Source organism: Hoplias malabaricus, chromosome 16 (genome assembly GCF_029633855.1).
Source record: "Hoplias malabaricus isolate fHopMal1 chromosome 16, fHopMal1.hap1, whole genome shotgun sequence".
NCBI classification, from domain to species: domain Eukaryota; kingdom Metazoa; phylum Chordata; class Actinopteri; order Characiformes; family Erythrinidae; genus Hoplias; species Hoplias malabaricus.
Genome location: NC_089815.1, coordinates 12,465,290 through 12,492,818, shown reverse-complemented (window position 1 = coordinate 12,492,818; position 27,529 = coordinate 12,465,290). Strand labels below are relative to the sequence as shown.

Sequence of the window (27,529 nt, the reverse complement as noted above, 5' to 3'; positions counted from 1 at the left end):
GAATAGTAAACTCCATCCAGAATGATTGAGCTCTGTAGTCAACTGAGTTGGGTGATCTTCTCAGTCAGTGATTGGACGATTGGAGTTCAAATAAATTGGCTTTCATGGCCGGCAGGTGGAGCTCATTATCTTATTTTAAAACCCCACTTTTAACGCAGTTTTGAACCTTGGTATTTAAACGGCGTAAAAGACGGCGGTATATATACTTTCACGGCGTAATTAATGGCGCTACGCCGGAAGAAATGCCGTATTTTTTGGCGTTTTATAAAGTAAACGCGTTTTTTGATGGCGTTCCATAGTGTTCACACTTTTAGAGCCCAATGACGTTCTATTGACAGATGCTTCTCTCCCTCAACCAGAGCTCCTTGTTGCGCTCCTTATTGGTTATCAATTGTATTTAACCAATCAACAGCCAGTTACATTATGTACATTATATATATATATATATATATATATATATATATATAAATGAAGGAATGAAGGAAAAAAAAAATATATATATAAATATATATATATAAAATGTAAATTTTTCCTTTATTCCTTCATTCGTAACTGCTTATCCAGTTCAGGATTGCAGTACAATGGTACAATGTAATTTTAAACAAATATATTTATTTTCGCATTAAAATTATATTATATCTATGTAAACCAAACACATGTATTTATGAATTGAACTGTATTTGTACAAATAGCAGACTGTGATTGGGATATATCTATTTGTGGATAGTGAAAAATATTTGTGACTTGTGTTTAATTTGCTGAATAACATTGCATTTAGCATTTTGAGACTAATCTCCATACTGCTCCTCCCTCCCTCAAAATATAATATTGGGTAGGATAACAAGCGGTTTCAGCTGTGGACTTAAAAATCAAGCTGAAATTTTTATCAAATATCAAATAGCGTTAGAAACTTAAACAATCATACAGCCCTTTTGCTTTTTTTTTTCCTACACTGTCTTCCAGTGTACTTTTAATTCTTACCCTCACATAGAGCATTACATGGTCAGAACTTATTCACAATTACTCATCACTGCATTTGCTCATAGCAGAAAAGCAAGGCATAACAGAAAATCGACACTGCTCCACATACTCACTTACATAAATTATTGCACCAACTCCTTACCTCTTGATTTAAGACTTGCAAAGTCTGTAGATACTTATACAATACAGTCAAAGGATTTAGGAAAATTTGTATGTGTTCTGTTCTTGTGATTATATTTTATGTATCTGTGATTGTATATTTTATGTGGAGATTATGTGGAAATTAATGTCACCCATGTACTGTGCATGGAATATGGGGACAAATGTGATTTATTTCACATGCACACCAGGTTTGTGTCATGTTTACAATTAAACATGATGATTGATGGGTAAACTTCACCATCAACTGTTACTGCTCCCTACGAAGTTTTAAGTTCCCAGACACTTTCACTTGTTCTAGTTTGGAATCTCATTTAAGATGGACAAATACCCTTTGTAGTCCACTGTACTGGGAAGTACTGAGGTGACTGAATGCACCCCATATAATTTGACAAGTGGTTTGCAAACATGCATTTAATTATTTCATATGAACAAAGCAGTTGTCTTTTTCTTGTTGAATGGACCAATAGTTATTTTCCTAAATTACTAATCTTAAAGTATATTTTGTTTTAGATAGTGGAACAATTTCACTTTAAATCATTATAGACAACAAAAGCTTTTTCTTGTGGACAAAAAAACGTCTACACCAGCACTTCATGCTCTCTTGAGACATTTATCACATCCAACACTTGATTTTCAAATCAAATTTCAGTTCAATGTGGACTACATATAACATCTCAATCAGTTTGTAGAATGAGCTTTCAGCTTTCTTTAATGCTTAAACAAAAGACATCTAAAGTCAATTTACATTTAAAGGGTCCTTGATATCTCTTTCTGCATCAATTGCCTTTTTTGGTATTCAAAACTTCTTTATCTCCTTATCCACCCGACATACTGACATTTTTTCCCGGATTACCACTCTACAGCAGGAAACACACTGATAAACTTTTACTTCATCTTCTTTATCTTTGACTTCCTACTTTTCCCCCCGGCATGCAATCCTTCATCCTGAGGAGAGAAAGAGACAGGATCCAAGAGGATGAGAGAGAGCTGAATTAAGTGGCTACATGCAGAGGAAAATACAAAGAGAGAATGACCAAAAAAAATGTCCTATAGACATTACGTTTAAATATAAGCACAAATAAAAAATATATTCTCATAGTATTTAAAGAAAGTATTTTAAAATATTTTAAAAGCACACTAATATTTAGTTGCAGACATTTTTTTCCTCTTTTGTCCACTCGCCAAGGAAATGTGTTCCAATTTTCCAATGAATTCAAATTGATTTTATCTATTCTTTTATGATTGTAAATGTGTGTTTTGGGTAATTTTCTTGCTGAAGGACCCATGAGGTTTAAATCAGATATAGTCTGACCAAATCTGGCATTATGTTACAGGTTTCATGCTAAAATGCCTTGGAAGTTTTGGATTCATTATTCCTTTAACATGCTCAAGGCCTCATGTAGCTGAGCACAGCTGCCCTACATTATATTTGATTGTCTGTATGGGGGTCAGTGTAACTATTTTTCAGCTGCCAACCTTTTTATAAGAAAGAGGATATTTTTATAAGATATGGTATGTAAACACTATTCAAATTTCAAAACGTACCATTCACTTTTATGTCAGGAAATCCAATTGCTTTACATATACTCACCTTTTAAGCCTACAGTTTCACTGTTTTTAAGTGTTGCATTCTGTACTGTTTATTGAATGAGGGAATGACAACAGATACTTATCAGTTTAAAAAAACATATCAATACACATAGGCCCTTTATTTCAAATGGATAAAGAGGATATTACACCTTTAAATGGTTTCTGAGTAAGTAGATACAGTAATCTCACCATGGATTCTAGATAGCCCTCTTGGATAAGGATATTCCTGGCACAGTTGTTGATGTGTTTGAAACGGTCAGGGCCAAGAAGTATTCCTCCATACCAGCGTGAGACCACTACAAGCACATTCCGTACATCCAGAATCTACAGGCGAAATTAAACAAGGATATATCTTCAAGTACTGAAACTACCCTCGGCCTTGGCACACTTGGAAGCAGTGAGGTTGATGTCAAGCATCAATGTTCCACTGCTGCCTGTAGTTTGTGTGCTGTGCAGTTATGTGGTACACCATTGTTTGTCTGAACCTGATGAGACTTGACTGCCAATTCTGGGTTTGAGTGTCAGTTCTCAAATACTTGTAGGAAACAACAAGAAATAAACTAGCATACATTGTATAATGAGTTGATGAGTATATCTCTGTTATGTATCTCTACATTCTTCATTTGGAATAAAAATACAAAAACAACAGACTTGCTTTGATTCATGAATTCAGAAGCTGTTAAGTGAACAGAATTAAAAACTCATTTTTTCCTACCCTTATTTATTTCATTTTACAATTTTTGTATTTTACATGTTTAAAGACTCCAGGTACCACTACAAAAATAATTGTATTTCAGTGTAAATATTAACAAGAAACCTGGCAAAGTCCGACATTGCTGGTGAAAGTTTTTGTATCTCTAACACACACCTGCAGAAGATGGAGCAGCCTCCCACCAGCAGCGGTCTCTCCATCATCTTCACAGTCCTGTAGAAACATTCTTTTGTCTTCACAGTATATCCTGGAAAAATGTTGAGAAAATTGATAGTTCATCAGTGTAGTTTTGTTTCAAAAGTGGGAAAAAGTGAATTAGTATTTTACAGCAGTAATCCAACATAATTTCAGCAGAACTACATTGCCAATTGCCAGCTCATCCTGCATGTGCCCTTCTTTGTGAGAGTGGGCCTGTTGCTAAATGATGCTCCCTGGAGCCCAACTTGTCAAAGCTGTTTTGATAGCTGCCTGCCTGCTATTGCTACACTATTTGAGTGGGACTGTTAACTGAGGGTGCCTGTTAGCATTGCCAAATGTTAGTGGCTTATAAAACTGTTGCTTAGGTCAATGAAAGGAGCCCGTTTCCAGCTATTGACTGCTAATAACAGATACTTCAACTGAGGGAGTCTGTTTCGGTTGTGTGTATCTGTGCTCTTCTTTGATTTGGCTCTTTTCTTATCATTGCTGACTCTACGGTTCTGTAGTCAGTGTGGCTGTGTTTTTGTTTTTGTTGTAACACAGATGTGGGTAATAGAACTGTGCTATTAAAATTAAACATTATTATTATAACTATACAAACACAAACACATTTTGATTTTATTGCTTGAAAATTGTATAGAGTATCACCGGAAACATTACTTTTATTGCAATTTTGTGCAAATCTACCATTTTAGCGCAACCTTCAATTATATAGCAATTTAGACCACTGTTTCTGTTCATTTGCTGTGTGATAAAAAAATACGTAAAAACAAAATGTCCTAAGATTTGCCCTACCTAATATATTGTATTTAATATTTAGCCCATATTTTTATGTTTTTGTTTCCCACAAGCAAACAGTAAATGAGCATTAAACTCTGCAGAACTATGTTCTCTTTAGAAAATGCATACATATTTTCACTTAGAGCAAGATTTTGCCAACTTCTGCAATGGACTATAAAAAATAATGTACCTGTATGCGTAGATGTTGTGAGTGGCACCTGCAATTTTCTTGTTTCCATACAGTTGGTCTATAACCATCTTGATCTAAAAAAAGACAAAGAACATATTTGATAAAAAACAAAGGTCACTGATATTCTGCAAATACATGAAAAAAATTCCAGAAAAAAAGATTTTAAAGCAATTAAAGTAAGGATAAATAAACATGTCATAATATCACTTTTGCCAGTCACATACATGTAAAATGTTATAATTTTCCTGAAAACAAATTTCAAAATTTATATTTTTATTTAATTTATTTGATTAGTTTTTCCTTATCTAACTTTAGGACTTGTGTGAAAATATTTTAGGATTAAAATCTTTTAAAAAGTTTTAGGATTTCACACATCCACACAGAGCAAACAAAATCATTCATTATTCATGCTTATCCATTGAAAATTTAGTGTTTTACCAAAATATAACTTTCAGCTGTTTGCTATAAAACAATCAAGACCAAGAACAATAAAAGCAGCTTTAGACAACTAATATAACAAAATGCGACTGTAAAACCTATTGCACATTTGCAATTTAGTTGTTGTCTCAAACACACCTGGATGCAACAAAATCTAAGTTAAAGGTGCTGTATATTAGAATATTATCAAAAACTTATTTATTTCAGTAATTCAATTCAAAAGGTGAAACTATATATTATATCAATTCATTAGAAACAGAGTGATCTATTTAAAGTGTTAATTTATTTTAAAGTTGATGATTATGGCTTGCAGCCAATGAAAACGAAAAAAAAAATCATCTCTCAGAAAATTAGAATAATCAGCATAAAACACCTGCAAAAGTTTCCTAAGCCTTTAAAATGGTCCCTTCGTCTGGTTAAGTAGGCTACACAATCATGGAGAAGACTGCTGACTTGACAGATGTCCAGAAGGCAGTCACTGACACCCTCCTGCTGTATCCAAGTATATTAATGGAAAGTTGACTGGAAGGAAAAAGTGTGGTAGGAGATGCACAAGCAACAGGGAAAACCGCATCCTTGAAAGGATTGTCAAGAAAATGCCATTCAGAAATTAGGGAGAGATTCACAATGAGTGGCCTGCTGCTGGAGTCAGTGCTTCAAGAGCCACCACACACAGACGTGTCCAGGGCATGGGCTACAACTGCCACATTCCTTGTGTCAAGCCACTCATGACCCAGAGACAAAGCCAGAAACATCTTACCTGGGCACTCGAAAAAATAGGGAACACTAAAATAACACATCGTAGATCTAAATGAATTAAATATTCCAGCTGAAAATCTTTATTCATTACATAGAGGAATGCATTAAGAACAAAATAACATAAAAATGATCAATGTAAATCAAAATCATTATCCAATGGAGGTCTGGATTTGGAATCATACTCAAAATAAAAGTGGAAAATCAAATTACAGGCTGATCCAACTTCAGTGGAAATTCCTCAAGACAAGTTAAAATGAGGCTCAGTAGTGTGTGAGGCCTCCACGTGTCTATGACCTCCCTACAATGCCTGAGCATGCTCCTGATGAGGCGGTGGATGTTCTCCTGAGGGATCTCCTCCCAGACATGGATTAAAGCATCAGTCAACTCCTGGACAGTCTGTGGTGCAACATGGCATTTGTGGATGATGTCCCAGATGTGCTTGACTGGATTCAGGTCTGGGGACAGGCCAGTCCACAGCATAGTCCATAGTCTTCATCATGCAGGAACTGCTGACACACTTCAGCCATATGAGGCCTAGCATTGTCATGCATCAGAAGGAACCCAGGACCCACTGCACCAGCATATGGTCTCACAATGGGTCTGAGGATCTCACCCTGGTACCTTATGGCAGTCAGGGTACCTCTAGCTAGCACATGGAGGCTGTGTGGCCCTCCAAAGAAATGCTGCCCCACACCATTACAGTTGCAGGCAGCAGAATGTTCTCCATGGCATCTCCAGACTCTGTCATGTCTTTTACATATGTTCAATGTGAACCTGCTCTCATCTGTGAAGAGCACAGTGCGCCAATGGCGAATCTGACAATCTTGGTGTTGTCTAGCAAATGCCAATAGACCTGCATGGTGTTGGGCTGTAAGCACAAGCCCCACTTGTGGACGTCGGGCCCTCATACCACCCTCATGGAGTCTGTTTCTGACAGTTTGCACAGAAACATGGACATTAGAGGCCTGCTGGAGGTCATTTTTCAGGGCTCTGGCACTGTTCCTCCTGTTCCTCCTTGCAGAAAGGAGGAGGTAGCAGTCCTGCTGCAAGGTTGTTGCTCTCCTACAGCCCCCTCCACGTCTCCTGGTGTACTGACCTCTCTCCTGGTATCTCCTCCATGCTTTGGACACTGTGCTGACAGACACAGCAAACCTTCCTGCCACAGCTCACATTGATGTGCCGTCCTTGATGAGCTGCACTACCTGAGCAACATCTGTGGGTTGTAGACACCACCTCATGCGGCCTCTAGGGGTAAGAGCACTGACAAATGCAAAAGTGATTTAAACATACCTGTTTAGATGTCAGTACTGGAGCTAAATGAGCCTGGAAGGAACTCCGCCTGTCAGTAATTGTTTCACCATGTTTAATTGGTGGCAACTCCTCATCTGAAAACATGTTGAACAAAGACATTTTGTCATATGGTTCACAAAATAACCAGATAGGTAAGCAAAGAACATGCTTAGAAACTTCAAAAATGGTTATTTTGTCAGTATGTAACTATTATAACAGTAGATGACACTGAACATTAAAACAAGGAACAGAAACAAATGACTTAACGCAATATTACTCACCTGCTGAGGAGCTGGAAAACAGGTGAGCATGCTCTGTGTTGAGTTTCAGAGCACTGAAGTCTGAGATATCAAAGTCATCCCAGTATGCAACCTCTTCCTCTGTTGTCAATGCTGTGTTAGTGTCTGGACCTTCTGATAATAATAATAAAAAAAAATAATAAAATAAAATAAAATAAAAAAACAGGACCAAAGATATCAAGGCAAGGCAAGGCAAATTAATTCATAGAGCACCTTTCATACAAAAGCAATTCAAAGTGCTTTACAGATGTATAAGTTAAATTAAAAGCAAGAATAAAAATCATAAATGTCCAATAAAACAATTAAAATATTGCAGTAAAGGAAATAAATAAAAACAGTAAAATGATTAAAAATGATTAAAACAATTTAAAATGATACAATAAGAGAAAAGAACTAAAGTGTCGTTACTAAATAAAAGTGCAGAGTATTTTAGACAGAGCTGTAAGTCTGCTCAAACAGGAATGTTTTAAGCCTTGATTTAAAAGTGTCTAAAGTCGGGGCTCTTCTAACATTCTCAGTCAGCTGCTTCCATTTATGAGTGGCATAGTAGCTAAACGCTGCCTTTCCATGTTTAGTTTTGACTTGAGACAGGACTAACGGACTAGTCCCTAAAGATCCGAGATCTCTGCTCGGCTCATATCTCTGTAGCAGATCTGATAAATATGCTGGTCCTACTCCATTAAGACATTTATAGACCAGTAATAACACCTTGAAGTATATTCTGTAACAGTCTGGTATCCAGTGTAAGGATTTGAGGATGGGGGGGGTGTGATCTCTTCTTTTGCTCTGAGTGAGAATTCTGGCAGCTGCATATTGAATCAGCTGAAGCTGTTTAATGGTCTTTTTTGGAAGTCCATCTAAGAGACCATCACAGTAATCAATGCTAGAAATAAAAGCATGGATAAGTTTCTCCAGGTCTGGTTTAGTCAGAAAATCTCTAATCTTACTGATGTTCTTAAGATGGTAAAATGCTGATCTAGTAACAGCTTTAATATGAAACTAAAATTGAGATCTGAGTCCATTAATACACCAAGGTTGCGAGTCCAGATACGCAGCCAATCTTTGTCTCTCATTGCTGTTCCCAAATAGTATAATCTCAGTTTTATCTTTATTCAGCTGCAGAAGGTTGTCAAGAATCGAGCATAAAGACAAATAATGTGGTCTATAATAATATCAAAGTGCACAATAAAATAGGTATTTTATACACACAGTATTTCTTCAGCAATTTAAAGGCATTCTTCTTGTTAGCATATTTTTCCAGCAAGTAATTGGCCTACTGTACAATCAATGTTTACTACCAAGTGAGGGTGGCAAGAGGCATAAATGGTCACAGACCTATTCTTTTTGAGCCTACTGGACTGATTTGAACATTTGTCAACAAAACTATTAAACAAACAAGGCTCATGACTCCAAGGCTTTAATGTATCTCTGTTTTTTTATAGTTTAAACCTAGTGGAAAATTGTTGAAATATCTGATGAAAATACAACTGAAATTAAATATTTAAGTAAAGCACTAATTTGAAGCACAATCATATTTAAAAAATTGGGTTGCCCTGCCTAATGTGATTGTACCCAAATATCCACTGTTAAAATACAACTGAAAAAAGATATTTTACCGGTGTTTGCCTGAGTCCTTTCTATGAGGAATTCTCTGATTTTCTCCACCCATAGATAAAGAATGCTCTCTCCAGCATTTTGCCTGTCATAACAAAACAGATTCAACTCAGAACCCAAAAAGCATTTCATGCATACGCATGTATAAAGATTATTACTTTATTATTTTACAAATAATTAGTTTCACATGGAAAACTATATTTTTTGGGAATAAAACATTTCATGCATAGGTTAAGGTTAGATATGTTCTTTCAATCTGTGCATAAACCCCAAAATGTTGACGCATATTTAAAAACACAATAAAACCATTGGTCTGGGGTTTTTTTTCTTGTTTACTGAAATAAACCTTTACTGAACTTACAAAAATACAAATATTTTCAGTGTTTTGACTGATCAACTTTCGTATGTTGTAAATAGAAACAAACACCAAAACAGTGTTCAGTGTGAAGCTATGCTTACAGATACAGCTCCTCTAGGCAATTTGAAAGTCTGATTCTGTCGGGTCCTCTTAACCAACCTGCACTGGAAATGAAGCAAAATTTTTAATCTCACACACAATGTTACAAGCACCTGTATCGAAAATAAAAAATAACTACTGCCTATCATAGCTTTTTTTGGGGACTCAGTCCTGCAGAACTACACTAAATATCTTTTGGAGGAGGGTAGGAAATCATGCCTGCCACCCCACTGATTTCAATGCAGTGCTGTAAAAATTATTTACACTAGGGAGAGCCACAGGAATAAAAATTCCCAGATCATACCTATTGTTATGACGGAAGGCGAAAAGTCACATTTAAGTTATGATTGAGCTGAGAATAACCATACAAATTTCCAGTGTAGCATAAAAATAAATTCATTCATTCATTCATTATCTGTAACTGCTTATCAAGTTCAGGGTCGCGGTGGGTCCAGCCTACCTGGAATCATTGGGCGCAAGGCGGGAACACACCCTGGAGGGGGTGCCAGTCCTTCACAGGGCAACACACACACTTACATATTCACACACACAAACACACGGACACTTTTGAGTCGCCAATCCACCTACCAACGTGTGTTTTTGGACTGTGTTAGAAAACCGGAGCACCAGACCTCCGGGTCCCTGGAGTTGTGTGACTGCACCACAGTACCGCCCCATAAAAATAAATACATACATAAATAACAAAAAGTAGAACTGCCAGGCAGTATAGCACTATACATTTATAAAATGTACAAAATTCAGTATTAACCTTATAAAAGAAACTTATAATGAAATTTAAGTACTATTTATTAAGACCAGGTCTAGCTTAAAAATTTAATTTAAAAAAAATGAAATAAATAAATAAATAAGTAGCTGAGGAGGACAAGAACCATATAACATATAATATTATATCATATTATGATAAAATTAGAAAATTTTCCAGTGTACATTTGTGATTGTTCTTACAAAACTTTTTATATCTAAAGCTGTTCAGTATTTGGGGTGAAAAACATATATGAATACACTTCACTTACTTTATTTGGTATTTTGGAGGGGCTTTGTTTGGGTAGTTTTCTGGGAGACTGATCTTAAAAAAGGGATGGATAAATAAATAGATGAATATATATGTAGTATATATATATATATATATATATATATATATATATATATATATATATATATATATATATATATGTGTGTGTATGTATGTATCTTATGTATGCATGCATGCATGTATGTGAATGTATGCACAATACACATACTTGCAAGCAGACAGACCACTTTGGTCCATGAATGTCTTCTGATATTCTGATGCAGAATATTCTTGATGCCTCATCAATTACACACCATTCATCACCATATATAGAAGAAAGAGCTTCGATCTCTTCAAACTGATGAGGGGATAAGAGCAAAATACGAACAGCTACGGACTCCAGCAGTTTTAAAAAAAAATTTAACACTTCTTCAGCCTGTGACAAGTAATTTTTTGACAAAGAGAAACTTTAAACTGTTGCTTACTTGGGACTGCAGATCACTCGAGTTTTCCAAACTAGTGTCCATTTATTTATACCACATAAATTCACACGGATATACTCCTGGGACAACTGAACATATTCAGAAACTTTACCCAGTTACATTTTAAACTACAGTCGCATAGCTGACTTGGATTTGCACAATCCAGTACAAACGGATCATTTCCGGGTTCAAACACGCGCGCCCTCATGTGGGTAAAAACATGGCTTTCAAATATTTTCCCTAGTTTTATCATTTAATTATATATATATGTATATATATATATATATATATATATATATATATATATATATATATATATATATATATATATATATATATATATATATAACATAATAAGTTATGGGTGTGTATCATCTATATATCTATATATATCTATATATAAGATTTATATAATAAATATTTCCCCTAACATCCTCTTGTTAAACATTTTGAATAAACGAACCCCAGTCTTACTCGGACATTGCTACATTTCAATTAACAGGGGAGGTAAATATTTAAAATGAAATAAATAGTTATTCCATCCATTATTTTACAGTTGCAACATATTTATGGAGCAATTATTTATTATTTAAAAATTTGCCGTGACATATCATTTGAGACTTTCAAATAAAGAATTTAGGATTTACTTTAATTTACTTATTTATTAATTGCTTTCAACTTTGAGATATATCCATGTCCTATACTTTTTCACAAAACATGTCATATGAATCCTACTACATATAATAATCCACAGTATACGTAAGGTACTTGTAAGATCACAGTATAAATACTGTTCAACAATACGTATTTATTTTAGTGTTACGTATAAATTCTTATTTATATATGTTTATATATAATGTTTAAGAAATAAGCCCAACCCCAAAAATATCCAATCAGATGAAACTATGCAAAACATTGCCGTCTCAGCCAATGGAATTGGAAGGCTCCTGAATTATTAATAAAATTCCTATGTTTTTCTACTTCACGTATTGCGTTGGTGAACATAGTAAAGATTGGATATAATGGCGACTGCTATTTACCTTGAACACTATCTTGACAGTGAGTATATTCACGTTAAAAATGTTAAATATTCTAGACAACACTGACGCTGTTTTTGTTGGTCCATCGAGATGCAGGTTATTCCGCAAGCGAGTTAACATCTGCTTCGCCAGCTACTAATTCGAGGTTTCCATTCCACCTTAAATGGTACTAGGACTACTTTCTGGTGCCTGCCTTCATAATGTAACTAATGCACGGTTTAAGGTGGAATGGTAAGTTTTCATTGGAAGCTAACTAAATCGGCTAATGTAGAATAGACAACTCAAAGTATTTGGTTTTTCTAAATATTAATATTTTAAAAACGATAAACATATGGTCTAAAAATCATAATATTCGGTTACTATAAAATAGTTCTTGAAAAAATAGACTTGTCAGCGTTTAGCACTTGTGCTAACAGTAAACGTAAACAAGGCCTAGTGTTGCTGTAATTAACGCTGAAGCTTCGCAGCATTGCTCGAATTTTGGGGACAATACTTTTGCTGTTTTTTTTCCTGAAACGGAGAGTTTCAAATAATATACCAAATTACTTTTACAAATTAAATCTTTTTAATTTAATTAATTAAAAAGATTAATACACTGTTTTGTCTGCACTTGTGTTCTGTGTTGCACCATGTTACTGGAGGACTTTTTCAATGTGTACTGGTATGAAATTAAAGCCTCTTAAACTGTAATATAGTTTGTATCAGAATACCTGTGCATACATGCAGGCGTTTCAGTAATATGAGCAAGCAGCTTTTTTAATTACATAAGTATTTATATACATTTAACTCTCTCTGAAAAACAGACAATCCCTGCTACCCATGTGTCTCCAAAATCTCATTTATATACCAGTAGTGATTTCACTGGAAATCACTTCAAAAATAACAGTACTGCTTGTTTCTGGGCATTTTGGGACAAAACAGGTGTCTCAGCTGTGGCATCGCATCAGTTCTTGTGTATTTTTCTTTTCAGACAAAACATGTCTTTGGACACGACAGGGTTTGTGGTGGGTCTTTGTGTTGAAAAATTGTGTTGGCTAGATTGTGTAAAGTGGAAAGCAAAAATAGTGACTACTAATATACAAGAAAACAAGATGTTTAGTGTGCAAGGTACAGCTGCATGATGACACACCAAAATTAATCTGTAATGGCATATTGTTTCATTCACTTTTTCTGATGTTTTGTATTTTGTACTTTTTTACATTTTGTACTTTTTAATTAATTTGGATAAGCATTTCAAATTTGTTGTTTCAAATGGAGTTTGTTTCAGTCTGCGCAAGGCAGGAATACACCCTGGAGGGGGCACCAGTACTTCACAGGGCAACACACACACACACACACCCACCCACCCACAGTCACACCTACAGACACTTTTGAGTCACCAATCCATCTACCAACGTGTGTTTTTGGTCTGTGGGAGGAAATCCACGTGGACACGGGGAGAACGGTTTCCTCCCACAGTCCAAAAACACATGTTGGTAGGTGGATTGGTGACCCTCAAAATTGTTCATAGGGGTGTGTGTGTTTGGACCATGGGAGGAAACCAGAGCACCCGGAGGAAACCCACACAGACACGGGGAGAACACACAAAACTCCTCACAGGCAGTCACTCTGAGCGGGACTATGGAGATGTGTGACTGCGACACTGCCTGCTGCACCACCGTTCCACCCCAAAACAAATGTATTTTACTTAATATAAATTAATATATTATTTATTTATTTATTTTTCATAACTTCTTAATTTTAGATATATTTCAATTTGTGAACATGATTGTGAATAATTAGATTTGAATTTATCAATGTTGTGTGTGGTATGTTCTTTTAGAATAACTAGATTGATAGGGTTAGGGTTGTGTCTTATATCCCTATGTGTAAATGTTAGTTTGGTTTCACCTCTCTGAGACTCATACCCATACAGCCAAGAGATGTATGTATGAAGCTGGCAATAATAGCCTAACACTTTTAAGTGTAATCTGTTGTGCCCATGCTGGTTGGTGACGTGCATACAATACCGTAGAAGTCAAACAACTAGTCAAAGCCAGTTTATAATTTTATTGCTATTATATGAAAAATGGACAAAGACCTCAGTGCGCGCACCTGAGAGAGTTCCATGGTCCAAAAACACATGTTGGTAGGTGGATTGGTGACTCAAAATTGTCCATGGGGTGGGGTGGCTGGGGGGTGTTTGTGTGTGTGTGTGTGTACGCGTGTTGCCCTGTGAAGGACAGCTGTCCCCTCCAGGGAGTACTCCTGCCAGACCCACCGTGACCCTGAACTGGATAAGCGGTTACAGATAATAAAAATGATATTCTTTATATCATTCTATTCTCTATAAGTTGCCTTTTACTATTCTGGTAGCAGAAAAACAATGTAGCTAAAATAGAATATTGCAAACTGAAACACAAAGTTGTACAAGTTGATCTGAATGAATGAGATGTACCAAATTCAGAATCATAAAATAAAACTGATAAAATCTGATAAAATAGAGAGAACAGCGCCTCTGTTACACCAGGCTCAGCACTGCTGAAACTGCACTGTATAAATTTTGGAGGAGAAACTCCAATTTTATTTATTTTATTCAGAAAATATTCTTTTGTTTAAAATTTTATGTAAAATTTAAGGTCAAAGTGCTGGTACAGTTTTTATTGGAGAATAGCTGTTTGTTTAATATGCAAGTGCCATACTAGGTCAGTGTGTATGTTTAATGAATCCTTTAAAAATATACAGTAAATACTCTTGAAATGATAGGAAATGTTGAGTGATGCATAAATGTGTAGGTTATAAGATACTATTTAGACTTAGATTAATTATCTTAATTAAATTTTAGAAACTATACATTGTTTAATTTTATTTTTATACCTCAGCTTTATAGGCTTCACCTCAAGATGTTCTTAAGTTTATCATAGTTATGGGAAACACTATACTGGGATACATTTTTCAAAAGGTGTTTCTTAAGTTTAAATAAAATATGTCATTTCCTTTAGGCATTGAAAATTTGCCATGTGAACTTCAGAGAAACTTTACACTGATGCGGGAGCTGGACAACAGGACAGAAGGTTAGTCCATTGTCATGTGGTTGTTTATTGTAAGCTGAATGCTTTGTCTTTTTTATATTTTTCAACAAATATTTTTCCTTCAAAATGTCAGAGAAAAAAGGAGAAATTGATAAGCTTGCAGAAGAATACATAACAAATGTACGGAACCTTGCATCTGAGCAGAGAGTGGAACACCTCCAGAAGATCCAGAGTGCTTACAGCAAATGTAAAGAATACAGTGATGACAAAGTTCAGCTTGCCATGCAGACATATGAAATGGTTTGTGACTGCATGTTGTATATTTTGTTGTTTTTTTGCTTTTTCATTTGAATGGTTTTATTGAAGAAATTAATATTATCAATGTTTTTGTTAATGCATCAATATAGTAATATTATTAGTGTTATTTTATTTATTTATTTATTTTTGGACTATTTTGGTATTTTGCTCTGCTGTGAAATATTGTTAATTTGTGTCCTGTGAGCTACTGTAAGCTACACCAAATTCCTTGTATGTGTTAGCATACGTGACCTATAAAGCTGCATTCTGATTCTGATTCTGATTTTGCTTTTTAGGTTGATAAGCACATCCGAAGGTTGGACGCAGATCTGGCTCGCTTTGAGAATGAGTTAAAGGAGAAACTGGATGTCAGTGGTTATGAGAGTCCTGATAGTAGAGCACTAAAAAGTAAGGCAGAAATTGGTTACAGAGACTTGCTTTCTAGGAGACATTTGTTGCACCAATTGCACAATTGCAATCAGCTATCCTAGATTGGAGAATTTATATATATATGTATATATATATATAATTTCATTTTATAATTTATATAATATATATATATATATATATATATATATATATATATATATATATATATATATATATATATATATATATACTGGAATTTTATTATTATTATTAATACACATTTCAAGGAGCTTATGTGAACTAGGTATAGTCTCATACTGCTGTGACCATATGGTGAATTCAATAACTTTGAGCGGTTTCAGACAATGAATGAATGAATGAATGAATGAGCTAGGCATACATACACATATACTTTGTGAGGCTGGAGTTGGCTTCTTATTCTTAATGTAATTTTTTGTTATACCTTAAATGGTGTGTCAGTTATAGGATACTGTATCCTAACTGGTGAAGCATTTCAGATAATAAAAAAGACTAATATATGACAGTCCTGCTGCATGAAGAAATGCTTCTCTAAAATTGAACAGAAACTTTTTTGGGGGTTTTTTATTGTTTGTGAGCAGTAAAAGAAGGACTTGCTGTGAGTATCAGCTGTGGTAAAGCACCAGCCTCTCAGTTATCATGAGATTATATATAAGGTAAACTAAACAGATATGTCTGTATTTACTTGGTGTGTGATCACAAGAAGCACAATCCTTTGGTGAACATTTGGGAGAAATACAGAATTGATGAAACCTGGAGATGTATTTCAAACTTGCCACTGACTCTCACACTAACTTTTCTATTTCACCCTGATCCTCATTTTACGTAATTTGGTTGGATTTTAGTGGAGTTTTTGTGTTCATTTTCTATTCCCTGATTAGATTTATAAAAAAATTGTAATAGCCAGTTGCTCATGTTTAATTTTAACACGTGGTGAAATCTGCATCATTTATTGACCTGGGTACAGGTGTATCTAAGTGAATTAGAACATCATAAAAAAGTATATTTATTTCATTAATTCAATTCAAAAAGTGAAACTCATATATTATATAGATTTATTAAAAACAGAGTGATCTATTTCAAGTGTTTATTTCTTTTAATGTTGATAATTTTATGTTGATAATGTTGCTTTTAATGTTGATAATAATTATGGCTTATAGCCAATGCAAACCCCAAAGTAAGTCATTATCTCAGAAAATTAGAATATTATATAAGTCCAATTTAAAAAAATATTTTAATACAGAATTGTTGGCCTACTAAAAATTATGTTAAAGTATATGCACTCAATACTTGGTCTGGGCTTCCTTTTGTATGAATTGTTGCATCAATGTGGCATGGCATGGAGGTGATCAGCCTGTAGCACTGCTAAGGTGTTATGGAAGCCCAGGTTGCTTTGATAGCAGCCTTCAGCTCATCTGCATTGTTGGGTCTGGTATTCCTCATCTTCCTCATACCCCATAGATTCTCTATGTGGTTTAGGTTGGGTGAGTTTGCTGGCCAAACAGGCACAGTGATACTGTGGTTATTAGACCAGGTAGTGGTACTTTTGGCAGTGTGGACAGATGCCATGTCCTGCTGGAAAATGAAATCTGCATCTTCATAAAGCTTGTCAGCAGAGGGAAGCATGAAGTGCTCTAAAATTTCATGGAAGATGGCTGTGCTGACTTTGGACTTGATATAACACAGTGGACCAACACCAGCAGATGATATGGCTCCCCAAACCATCACTGATTATGGAAACTTCACACTAGACTCAAGCAGCTTGGATTGTGTTTCTCTCCACTCTTCCTCCAGACTCTGGGGCCATGATTTCCAAATGAAATGCAAAATTGACTTTCATCTGAAAACAAGACTTTGGACACTGAGCAACAGTTCAGTCTTTTTTCTCCTTGCCCAGGTAAGATGCTCCTGCCATTATCTCTGGGTCATAAGTGGATTGACAGAAGGAATGTGATAGGTGTAGCCCATGTCTTCAATACGTCTGTGTGGTGGCTCTTGAAACACTGACTCTACCAGCAGTCCATTCCTTGTGAATCTCCCTCAAATTTTTGAATGGCCTTTTCTTGTCATTCCTTTCAAGGCTGTGGGTTTTCCCTGTTGCTTGTGCACCTCTTTCTACCACAATTTTTCCTTTCACTCAACTTTCCATTAATATACTTGGATACAGCAGGAGGGTGTCAATGACTGCTTTCTGGACATCTGTCAAGACAGCAGTCTTCCCCATGATTGTGTAGCCTACTGAACCAGACTAAGGGACCAATTAAAGGCTTAGGAATCCTTTGCAGGTGTTTTGTGTTGATTATTCAAATTTTCTGAGAGATAATAACTTTTGGGTTTTTATTGGCTGTGAGCCATAATAATCAACATTAAAAGAAATAAATGCTTGAAATAGATCACTCTGATAGTAATGAATCTATATAATGAGTTATACTTTTTGAATTGAATTTTTGATGATATTCTAATTTACTGAGATGCACCTGAAAATCAGCATATTTCATTAATTCAATTCATTCAAAATACTTTTCTTAGTCCAGTAGCATTGGGATAGCATGTGCAAACATAGTGTTTTCTTATCATATTAAATAAACAAAGTAAACATGTTAATAAGGTCTATATTTAATTATGTATTTATTTTCTCAGAGGGAGGTGGAAGAGGGCTTAAGGAAAAGCGAGGCCCAAAAGGCAGAGGAAGAAAAAGCTCAGATGATGACTCACCGCGAAAGAAAAAAATAAAAAACAGGTTAACATTTAATATTTTAATGTTAATGTTAATTTAATATAATTTCTTTTCTGTAGTATATCAGGCTGCTCTGCATTTGCTTGTTGAAACTCAACCTAATGTTCCCCTTTTTTTTTTTCATAAAATATGACAGTGTATTCAAGTTGATGCTTTTGAGCTAACATTTTACAATGCATATATTACAAAGAGTAAGTGAGTAAGTCCCCTAAAGACAAGGCAATAAATGCCTTTGGAGAAACCACCCCAAAGTGTCAGTGATACAAGTTTAAATTTTGTTATAATGGCTCAATTATTTATTTACTATTAATATCGGAAGGTGAGAGAAAAATCAATAATTTTAAATATTGTTTGTAACTATTTCCCCACCAATATGTAAAACTAATCAGATAAAAGGTTACTGTGTACTAAAATATGCAGAATACATGTATTAACTTAACCGGGGTGTCCAAAATATTGCATAAGACTAATAATAATAATGTTATTATTATTATCATCATCATTATCATTATTATTATGTATATACTAAATACATATTTTTTTTAACTTCACAGTTTTGGTCAATTTCAGTTCTTTGCCCAAAAGGCACTTAAGAGACAAAGTGTGGCCTGTTAGTGATACAGGTTTAAATGTTGATACAATAGGTTAATTTGATTCAGCTTGATCAAATGCATTACACAGTTTGGAAGAAATTATTTAGGTTTTAGGTTACTAACCTAAATTAGTAGACAAATTTATCCTGTCAAAAATGTAATGTTTATCTTGTGTCTCTTGTGCTCCCCCCCCCCCAGCTCTGAATTATCTGAATCCATCTTACCAGTACACCCCTCTGATGTCTTAGACATGCCAGTGGATCCCAATGAGCCTACGTACTGTTTGTGCCACCAAGTGTCATACGGAGAAATGATTGGCTGTGACAACCCAGATGTAAGCTTTGGGCATTACTTTTGTTTAATAAATGTTTTGTTAATTTTTGTATTTATATAGGAATGTGAAAATTTATTGTGGAAAAAATAAGTAATTTTAAAAATGAAAGTGTGTGAACCCTTTAGTATTTTCTACATTTCTACATGTTATTAGATTTCCACACAGGTCTTAAAAGTATATAAAGAGAACACAGTTAAACACATGAGATATTATACTTATTTATGTATTTATTGAAGAAAATGATCCAGTGTTACATTGCACCTACAAGAATCATTGTAGATATCCCATTCTAAATCAATTGCCATTAATTGATTAGTGATAAATTAGTGGTGATTAATTAGTGGCACCCTATAATCATTGTACAACCGTACAATGAAATCTGACCTCTGCCTTTAACCCATTCGTTACACCCCGGCAAAAAATGTCTTGCAGCATGGTACTAAATTTAATTGTCATTTTTGGGAGCAGGCACTTAACGAGTGCTGTGTCCTTTGGAGCAGGATAACATAAACATATAGAAGAGACCCACAAATGAATAAAAACCCTATAATTAAAAAGATAATAATTACTCAGTTGGCCTCTCGTGTGTGTGTGTGTGTGTACATGTGCGTGTGTGTGAGAGCATGTACTGGTATGAGTGTGCACACATGTTTGTATACGCACAAGTGTGTGTGTGTGTGTGAGAGTGATACAGTGTATGCCCATGCTCATATGTCTTGCATCACCATGTCACATTTGCAAGGTAATTAAAAGTCCGTTCATCATGTATTTTCACTCCCAAATCCCTTTAGGGGACATGTACTATATTATTTTAACAGAAGATTAATGTCTAAGCTGTGGGTGGAGGGGGACAGGTGTTGCTGATTTTTGGCAGGTGTGGGATGAACTCTAGTGGGACAAGGATTTGCCTTCACAACTCAGAAAATTGTAAACCTCATAGAATTATCCACCAAACAGATCACACAGTGCACTCAAGCAGGTAATGTTCTCCTTGCATTTCCCAAATCTGGATTCATCTATCTAACTCTCAAACACCATTCCATCCAATGCTTGTCATTGTGCTTGTTGTTGTATTGACTTGTTGCAACAGTGGATCGATTCATGCTTGAATTCAATGACCCACTATTTTACACATTTTTATGGCATGACTAGGTGCTTGGTTTGTATACATCTGTGGCAATGGGACTGAATGAAAAACTTTAACTCAAATTTGAAGGTGTGTCCCAATATGTTTGTCAATATAGTGTATCTGTGAACATTTGCTTTTGATTTCTGATGTGACTCAGATGTAAAGCAATACTTACATGAAATAAATAACAGTTGATCCTTCCTGTGTTGGACTGACCAATTAAATAGAAAAGAAAATAAAGTTATGAACTAGTGTAGTTTAGGGGTGGGCAATATAAAATCGTTAGTGTTAATACCGGTATTTTTTATTTATTTATTTTTTAAATTCATTCATTGTCTGTAACCGCTTGTCCAGTTCAGGGTAGCTGTACATCATTTAGTGCTGCAGCCAATGGAGTCACAGTTCTGCCGGAGTTTGTTGGTTTTGTGGCGACATACAGTCTTAGACATAGTCTGATAATTACGATTAGATAAAGCAGCATGTTTTTTTTTAGTGTTAAAAATAAACACTAATATTCTGACATTATATTTTGTTACGGTTTTCATAATATTGTATTGTACCGTATATTGCCTTTTTTTAGGCATATTGAGATATGAGTTTTTTGGTCATATCGCCCAGTCCTAGTGTAGTTAGCACATTGTGTATGCTGCAGTTTATTATATATTATTTAGTTCATCTGACCCATAGGTTTATGCAGTGTGCATTGTGTACCAAACATGTGCCTCTTGCAAGAGCAATGGTCAGATATAAGAAGTGGACCAAGGCTCCTGAATATGCATCTAACAACAAACACCTGAGACCTAAGGAAAAACTTACACTGGTGGTGCAGATAAATTGCCTCAATTACAACAGAAATAATGGGGATAATTTACTTTAGAAAAGCATCACATCATATGGTAATACAGGTGTATTTCAGGTTTGAGATAACCGCTTCATCAAAGGAAAATATTGTGCATGTGTTTTGTGGAACAATTGCCCCATCACAAGATAATGAATCACATTATAATGTCATACAGTAAACATTGAATTGAAGCTTAACTTTAAAAAATTATAATGAAAACCAAATCATAATCAGTGTCACAGCTTCACCTCTTGAGCATTTTAAAATATTAACATTATTATAATTTTTAACCTTTTTTGTAGAGCGTACTTAGGGTCTTGATTTTGTAGCATGATCAATGTTCTCTTGAAATCGGTTCATGAATGGATGTGCAGATGTTTTCCTATAGAATTTACTGTGACCCCACCCCTGTGATTACACCCATTTCTCTTAGCCGTTTTCAAACATGCACGGTAACCCAGAAATGATCCAAATTTACCTGAAGTACTTGTGAACACAACCACACCATTTGCCCTGGACTTTACACTGATTGTATCATGCTTGCCCCAGTAGAGACTTTGGGTAAAATCAGAGTGAGCTTCAGAGTATATCCTGCATGCACCGCACAGATGCATCCCCACACCTAAAGTAATCGAAGCATGACCTGCTGTAAAAATGCAGCCGACACAAAATCTAAGCATCAAATTTTAGAAATGTCCTGTATTCTTGATGGTTCTTTAAGCATAATATGGCACCCACTCACACCTGAATGTAATAAAACTGCTTAAAAATGCTCTTAAGTAAACTGCTAATACTAGATCAGTGCCACATTAGTATTTATAGGTTTGGTCACAGGACATAACAAAAATATTCAGACCTCCTGTTTAGCTTGCTGGAAAGAATCTAGCTGTGTCAGATTAGTCCTGATGATATTTTTTTCCTTCAGTGTTGCTTTTCCTGAAAATGTAAGAACTTAGAACTTCTAATAAACTAGATCTTATTGAGGCCAGAGGTGCAGCTATTTTGTGAAACTGCGATCACGTTTCCTGCAGCCAATTAGATTGATTGAACAGTACCCATTTTATATGCATAACAACCAAAGGCAATTGTAAAAAGCTGAAACATAGCCAATTATATATGGTGGGTCATATACATATGTAACATTTGGATCATTCTCCTGAATAAATAGACACTCACAATAATTGAATTTGTGACACTCATTGAACACAATAATTAATTAGAGGTTGGATATATAAAGGATACTAATTTAATCCTTCTGTTAAAATATTTCACTAAAATGTGTCTTAATTTCTTTTTTGCGAAGTGTCCAATTGAGTGGTTTCACTTTGCTTGTGTGGATCTTACAACAAAGCCCAAAGGGAAATGGTAGGTCAATAAGATAACAACACATTTTGTGTAACATAACTAAATATTATGCCTATAATAAATAACCACTCAGTTGTCTAAGACTATTATGTTTTTCATTTTGTAGGTTTTGTCCACGGTGCACCCAGGAGCGGAAGAAAAAATAAGATTTCTAAATATAAAACTTTTATACACATATATATGTATTTTGTCTATGTGGCGAAATGTACACACACACAAACACACAGACCCCAAGCTCAAAATTATATGTAGCTATTCCAAAATATGATTTATTGTGAATTTTTATTTAACCAGAAAATTTCTTGTGGAAATAACATAAGTGACAAAAGACAGTAAGACATTGTGCTAGAGAAATGGGAAAAAAAAAAAAAACTATTTCTATTTTTTGTGAACATTTCTATTATAAAGACAGTATTCAAAATTAATTATACCCTTTCTCATTAATCCATGGCAAAGACTTTATTCGATATTGCAGCACCCAAACAGTAACAAAAATGCCTAACAAGCTATTTGTGTGTCTCCACTTGTATCGTTTCTCTTTTGACAAAATCTTAAGGACTTTAGGTTGGACAGCTTCCATGACATCATTTTGGTTTTTAATTCTGCCCACAGATTATTCAGGTCTGCATTTGCCCACAATTCTGGGCCACTCCAAAATGTTGATTTTGTTTTTCTGTTTGAGATCATTGGTTTGTTGGAAGGTCCAGTGCTGCCCAAGGCCATGTTTTCTGCAGACTGCTTGATGTTCTCCTGCAGAACCTTAAGTGGTTGAAAAAGAGATCCCAAATCATTACATTCCCACTAACATGCTTGACATTGGGAATTGTGTTCTTTTGGATTGAATGCTTCTAGTTTCTGTCACCAAATCCAAATCATGTCGCTATGTCCAAACAAGTCCATATTTTTCTCATCCAACCAAAAAAATTGATGACTGACAAGAAGTAATTCATATGCTGTTCTTAATTTCTGGCAATAGTTTAAATGCATCATTTATTTCTTTAGCACAGTGTCTTGCTGATTTCTGTTAGTTTTGTCATTTCCAGGCAGAAGAAACCTATTGGTCAAATAAAAATTCACTATAAATCAAAGATTTGACATTGGCATATATAATTTTGGGATTTAATGTATACATTAGTGGTGCCAAACAACTTCAATAATTAATCGTGATTAATTACATTGTATTTTGTCATTAATCTTGATTAATTGCATTTGTCTTTTTTGCTCATATTAGACCCTAAATTTTTATGTTTCTGAATTAAAATAAGTGCATTTAGCATTTACAGACATGAGGGTAGACCAAATATGCGTCATCAGAATGGATTGACTATGTTCAGTAATTCTGTAACAGTACTTTATACTTCTTGTGCATAAATCTGCACCTGGAAAAGTCATGAAACAGTTCCCTTGTAGAACAACATTTTAAAAAAATATTTGTGTGGACCTGCTTGACCAGTTTCCAAATTCAATTTCATCTTGACAACGCATCTTGAATAAGTGACTAGCGATTTGCTGCTGTGCTAGTTCTGGAGAGACTGATGACTGTATGTTAGAAATGGCCAATAGTGTGTTTGAGATAGCGCTATATATATATATATATATATATATATATATATATATATATATATATATATACAATTTTTTTTTTACTTTTTGCGGGAGCACAGTCTAATGCGCTGTTCAGTTGAGACACTGTGATAAAATGTTTTACAACATGCACAGTGCAAAAAGCAGCTTCCTTGCTGCTAAAATCATGTTTCTTGCACTGTCCTTGCTAAATGTGGTAACTTTCTTTTGAATGTTCCACTGCTTTTCTGCATCCATGTAATGATCAGTTCATGCTTCATCATAGTGCCTCTTCAATGCTAAAAAATCTGATACACCCAAACCATGAATCGTTGATTGTAGAGCGTTCGACTGTTTATTTTGTTTCCATAATGCTCTTGCAGAGCCATGCCACACGGAGCTATTTAGTGAAATTAAGTGGACATTTAATGTCAGCCTAAAACCATAATTATGTATGTAAGTGTATATGATAATATCACAATGAGATATATTTTTTTAGATATTGGGAAGGTGTCCATGGTAATTTAGAAGTTGCATCTTGTGCAGACAAGGTATGGGAAGAAAGAGCTAATTTGGTTCACATGTTAATCATGAAAATTAATTAATGGCATTAATATGAGGGGTCAAAACTTAATCATATTAAAACATTGATCTACGTTATCATAACCACCTCCTCCTTTCAACATTCACTGTCAGTTCTCTCAGACCCACTAACTATTCAGGATCACTTTCTGTAGTTCTACAGTTACAGACAGTAGAAACTTTCAGCGCTGCAGTGACACTGGTGTTGCTAGTACGAGTGGATCAGACACAGCAGTGTAGCTGTGTAACCAGCAGTACTGTGGACAGCATACGGTGACAACTGATGAAAGCCATTTTGCAGTCCTTGCCTGGAACCTAGATCCAAGGTTTGAATTCAAAGACTTCTCGACTCTAGAAAGACTAACACAAACTGCGCAGCAACAGATAAGCTATTGGCTCTGACTTCACATCCAAAAGGTGCATCACCAAGGTATGTGTCTAATAGAGTGGACAGTAAGTGCACACTTTTATTTATTTAAAAAAAAATTCTAGCAACTCTACTGTCTGATCCTTAGATGTAGTAGTGTGTATTGCTTTGTTTCTAAGTGAATAAGACAGAGACAGCAACTCACCTGTTGCTGCACACCTTTTGTCTGTCCTCTTGTATTCCTTCATCAGTGGTCATTAGATACTGCCCACAGGATGCTTTTTGCTGTATATTTTTGGATTGTTGACTATTCTCTGGTAAGAAATGACACTGAGGGTTTAGAAAGTCCAGGAACACTGCTGTGTCTGATGCACCCATACAAGCACTTCTGTGTCACTGAAGCACTGAGAGTATTCCCACACCCACATCATACCAAATTATGCTGAAAGACAGCGCTACAGTCTGTAATTATAGAACTAAAAAAGGAGATAAATGTAACTATAGAATTAAAAAAGGCAGTTGAGCTGAGAGAATGGACAGTGAGTGTAGAAATGAGGCAGTATTATTATGTTTGATTGGTGTGTGTGTATATATGTTGTGTCCATGTTAATTCCAAAGCTGCATCTTGTGCTGATAAGATATGGGAAATAAGAGTAATTTGGATGTCATCACTGTCCATTTGAAAAACACAATTCTCCGAAAATTGTAACTTTACATGAGAAGGGGGGAAAAGCCTTTTTAAACTTCAATGTAAGTCTATGTAAAAAGATTTTATTCCAAGTAATTTTGGAACATTTCTCTTGGTCCGTTCCTCATGAAATTTTCACAAAGTGTGAAACCTGCTGTGTTTAAAAAAATTGCAAACTAAAAATCGATACAATTTTAGATGCATTTTTTTTTATTGGACAATGACTATATGAATATTCCCTGTAACTTATACACTCCCGGAGCCCTATCTGTCATTTTTATCTTGTATCGTTTATTTTACTTTTATTCATTATGACTGTTGCACAAAACATTTACAGCAAGTTTGAGGTCTTAGATTATTTTTGTGGATTTGCATACAAAGATGCTAAGTGCAGCTATCCTGCTGGATGCAGGATTTTTTTTAGGGTATAAAGGAGTTTTCTTTTACTTGCACTATAAAATGACTAGAGCTCAATTTGGAGGAACAATAACTCATTACATTTATAAGATATGTAATGTTTTGCTAACTTACACATCTTTTAGGTCTGTCCCTGAATGTATATTAATTGTAATGATAATACTTTGGCAGTATCTGCCACATTTCTTTAGGAGCTTTGATGCACTTTCAGTAGAAATAATTCTATTTAGCACCATGACCAAGGCCTGTATTCTTAGAATTATCCCAGAGTTGGAGTAGTGGCTCCAGATAAGCTGTTATTTTCTTATAAAAATATCAATTTAGAAAATAAGTCATACTGTCCGTTTATATGTGGTGCTTTGCCACCAGTGAAGATGTATTTAGTAATGCAGAAGACCACAAATGAAACACCAAAGATAAGGAATTGTGGGATCTACATTTAATGAGTGTTTAATACTAGCAGGGATACAAATAATTTTAGTGCATTACTTAATGCATTATATCTGATGATCTGGTTCTTTATCATGAACTTCATTATTTGATGTGAACCTGGTGAGAGGTTATTCCCCAAGCGTATGATTATAGGACAGCTGATCTGGGATTTGTGGCACTATTCTGAGAAACTTTATGAATTCTGTGAATGATTTTGAATTAGCGGTGTTTGTATGACCCTGAACTTTTCATGTGATCGAGAATAGGAGCTTCATTTATAATACAGGATTGAATTTAATTCTACATGCCCCAATTCCAAAATGCAAATAAAAACAAAATGCCATGATGTTCAAATCATTCTATCTATCTATCTATCTATCTTAGAGTTTACAAGACTACAAAGACATTTCAAATGTCTCAAATTTATATATATTTGCATATGTATTAATGACTGTCATGTTGTGTAATGCTACAAAATTTTTTATTGGCAACAGGTCAGTGGCATGATTATGTTGAAAAAGAACATCGCAGGGAGGCTCAGCATTTCAGAAGTAAAAATGGGGAGGGGTTCACTTTTCTGTGTGAGACTGCACAAGCTAGTGAATAAGTTCCAGAATCACATTTCTCAACATAAAATAGCAAAGGACTTTCTTCATACACTATATAATGACATATTTGCACCCAAATAATACAGAGAATCTGGAGAAATCTTTATATGCACAGGACAAGGCCCAAAACCA

General features: G+C 35.0%; 2 protein-coding genes across 3 annotated transcripts; one reads left to right on the top strand and one right to left on the bottom strand.

Moving 5' to 3' along the window:
* Positions 1–1,019: 1,019 nt before the first annotated feature.
* On the bottom strand, positions 1,020–11,164 carry impact (impact RWD domain protein). 2 transcript variants are annotated; one of them, XM_066647486.1, is made up of 11 exons: positions 10,989–11,164; positions 10,733–10,861; positions 10,505–10,557; positions 9,473–9,535; positions 9,016–9,098; positions 7,382–7,510; positions 7,101–7,195; positions 4,614–4,687; positions 3,602–3,692; positions 2,923–3,057; positions 1,020–2,088 (listed from the first exon to the last, which is right to left on the bottom strand). In XM_066647486.1, the coding sequence occupies exons 1-11, from the start codon at positions 11,028–11,030 to the stop codon at positions 2,029–2,031; spliced, it is 954 nt and encodes a 317-aa protein (XP_066503583.1). In that variant the 5' UTR covers positions 11,031–11,164; the 3' UTR covers positions 1,020–2,028. The 2 variants fall into 2 exon arrangements, with proteins under 2 accessions (XP_066503583.1, XP_066503582.1); XM_066647485.1 differs by having other exon boundaries at positions 1,023–2,088; positions 7,382–7,513.
* A 752-nt stretch (positions 11,165–11,916) lies between these two features.
* Positions 11,917–24,314, top strand: ing5a (inhibitor of growth family, member 5a). Its single transcript, XM_066647489.1, has 8 exons — positions 11,917–12,044; positions 15,007–15,078; positions 15,170–15,336; positions 15,630–15,741; positions 18,382–18,481; positions 19,270–19,405; positions 22,679–22,740; positions 22,847–24,314. Exons 1-8 carry the CDS (start codon positions 12,008–12,010, stop codon positions 22,884–22,886), a joined length of 726 nt encoding a protein of 241 aa, XP_066503586.1. The 5' UTR covers positions 11,917–12,007; the 3' UTR covers positions 22,887–24,314.
* The last annotated feature ends 3,215 nt before the right edge of the window (positions 24,315–27,529 follow it).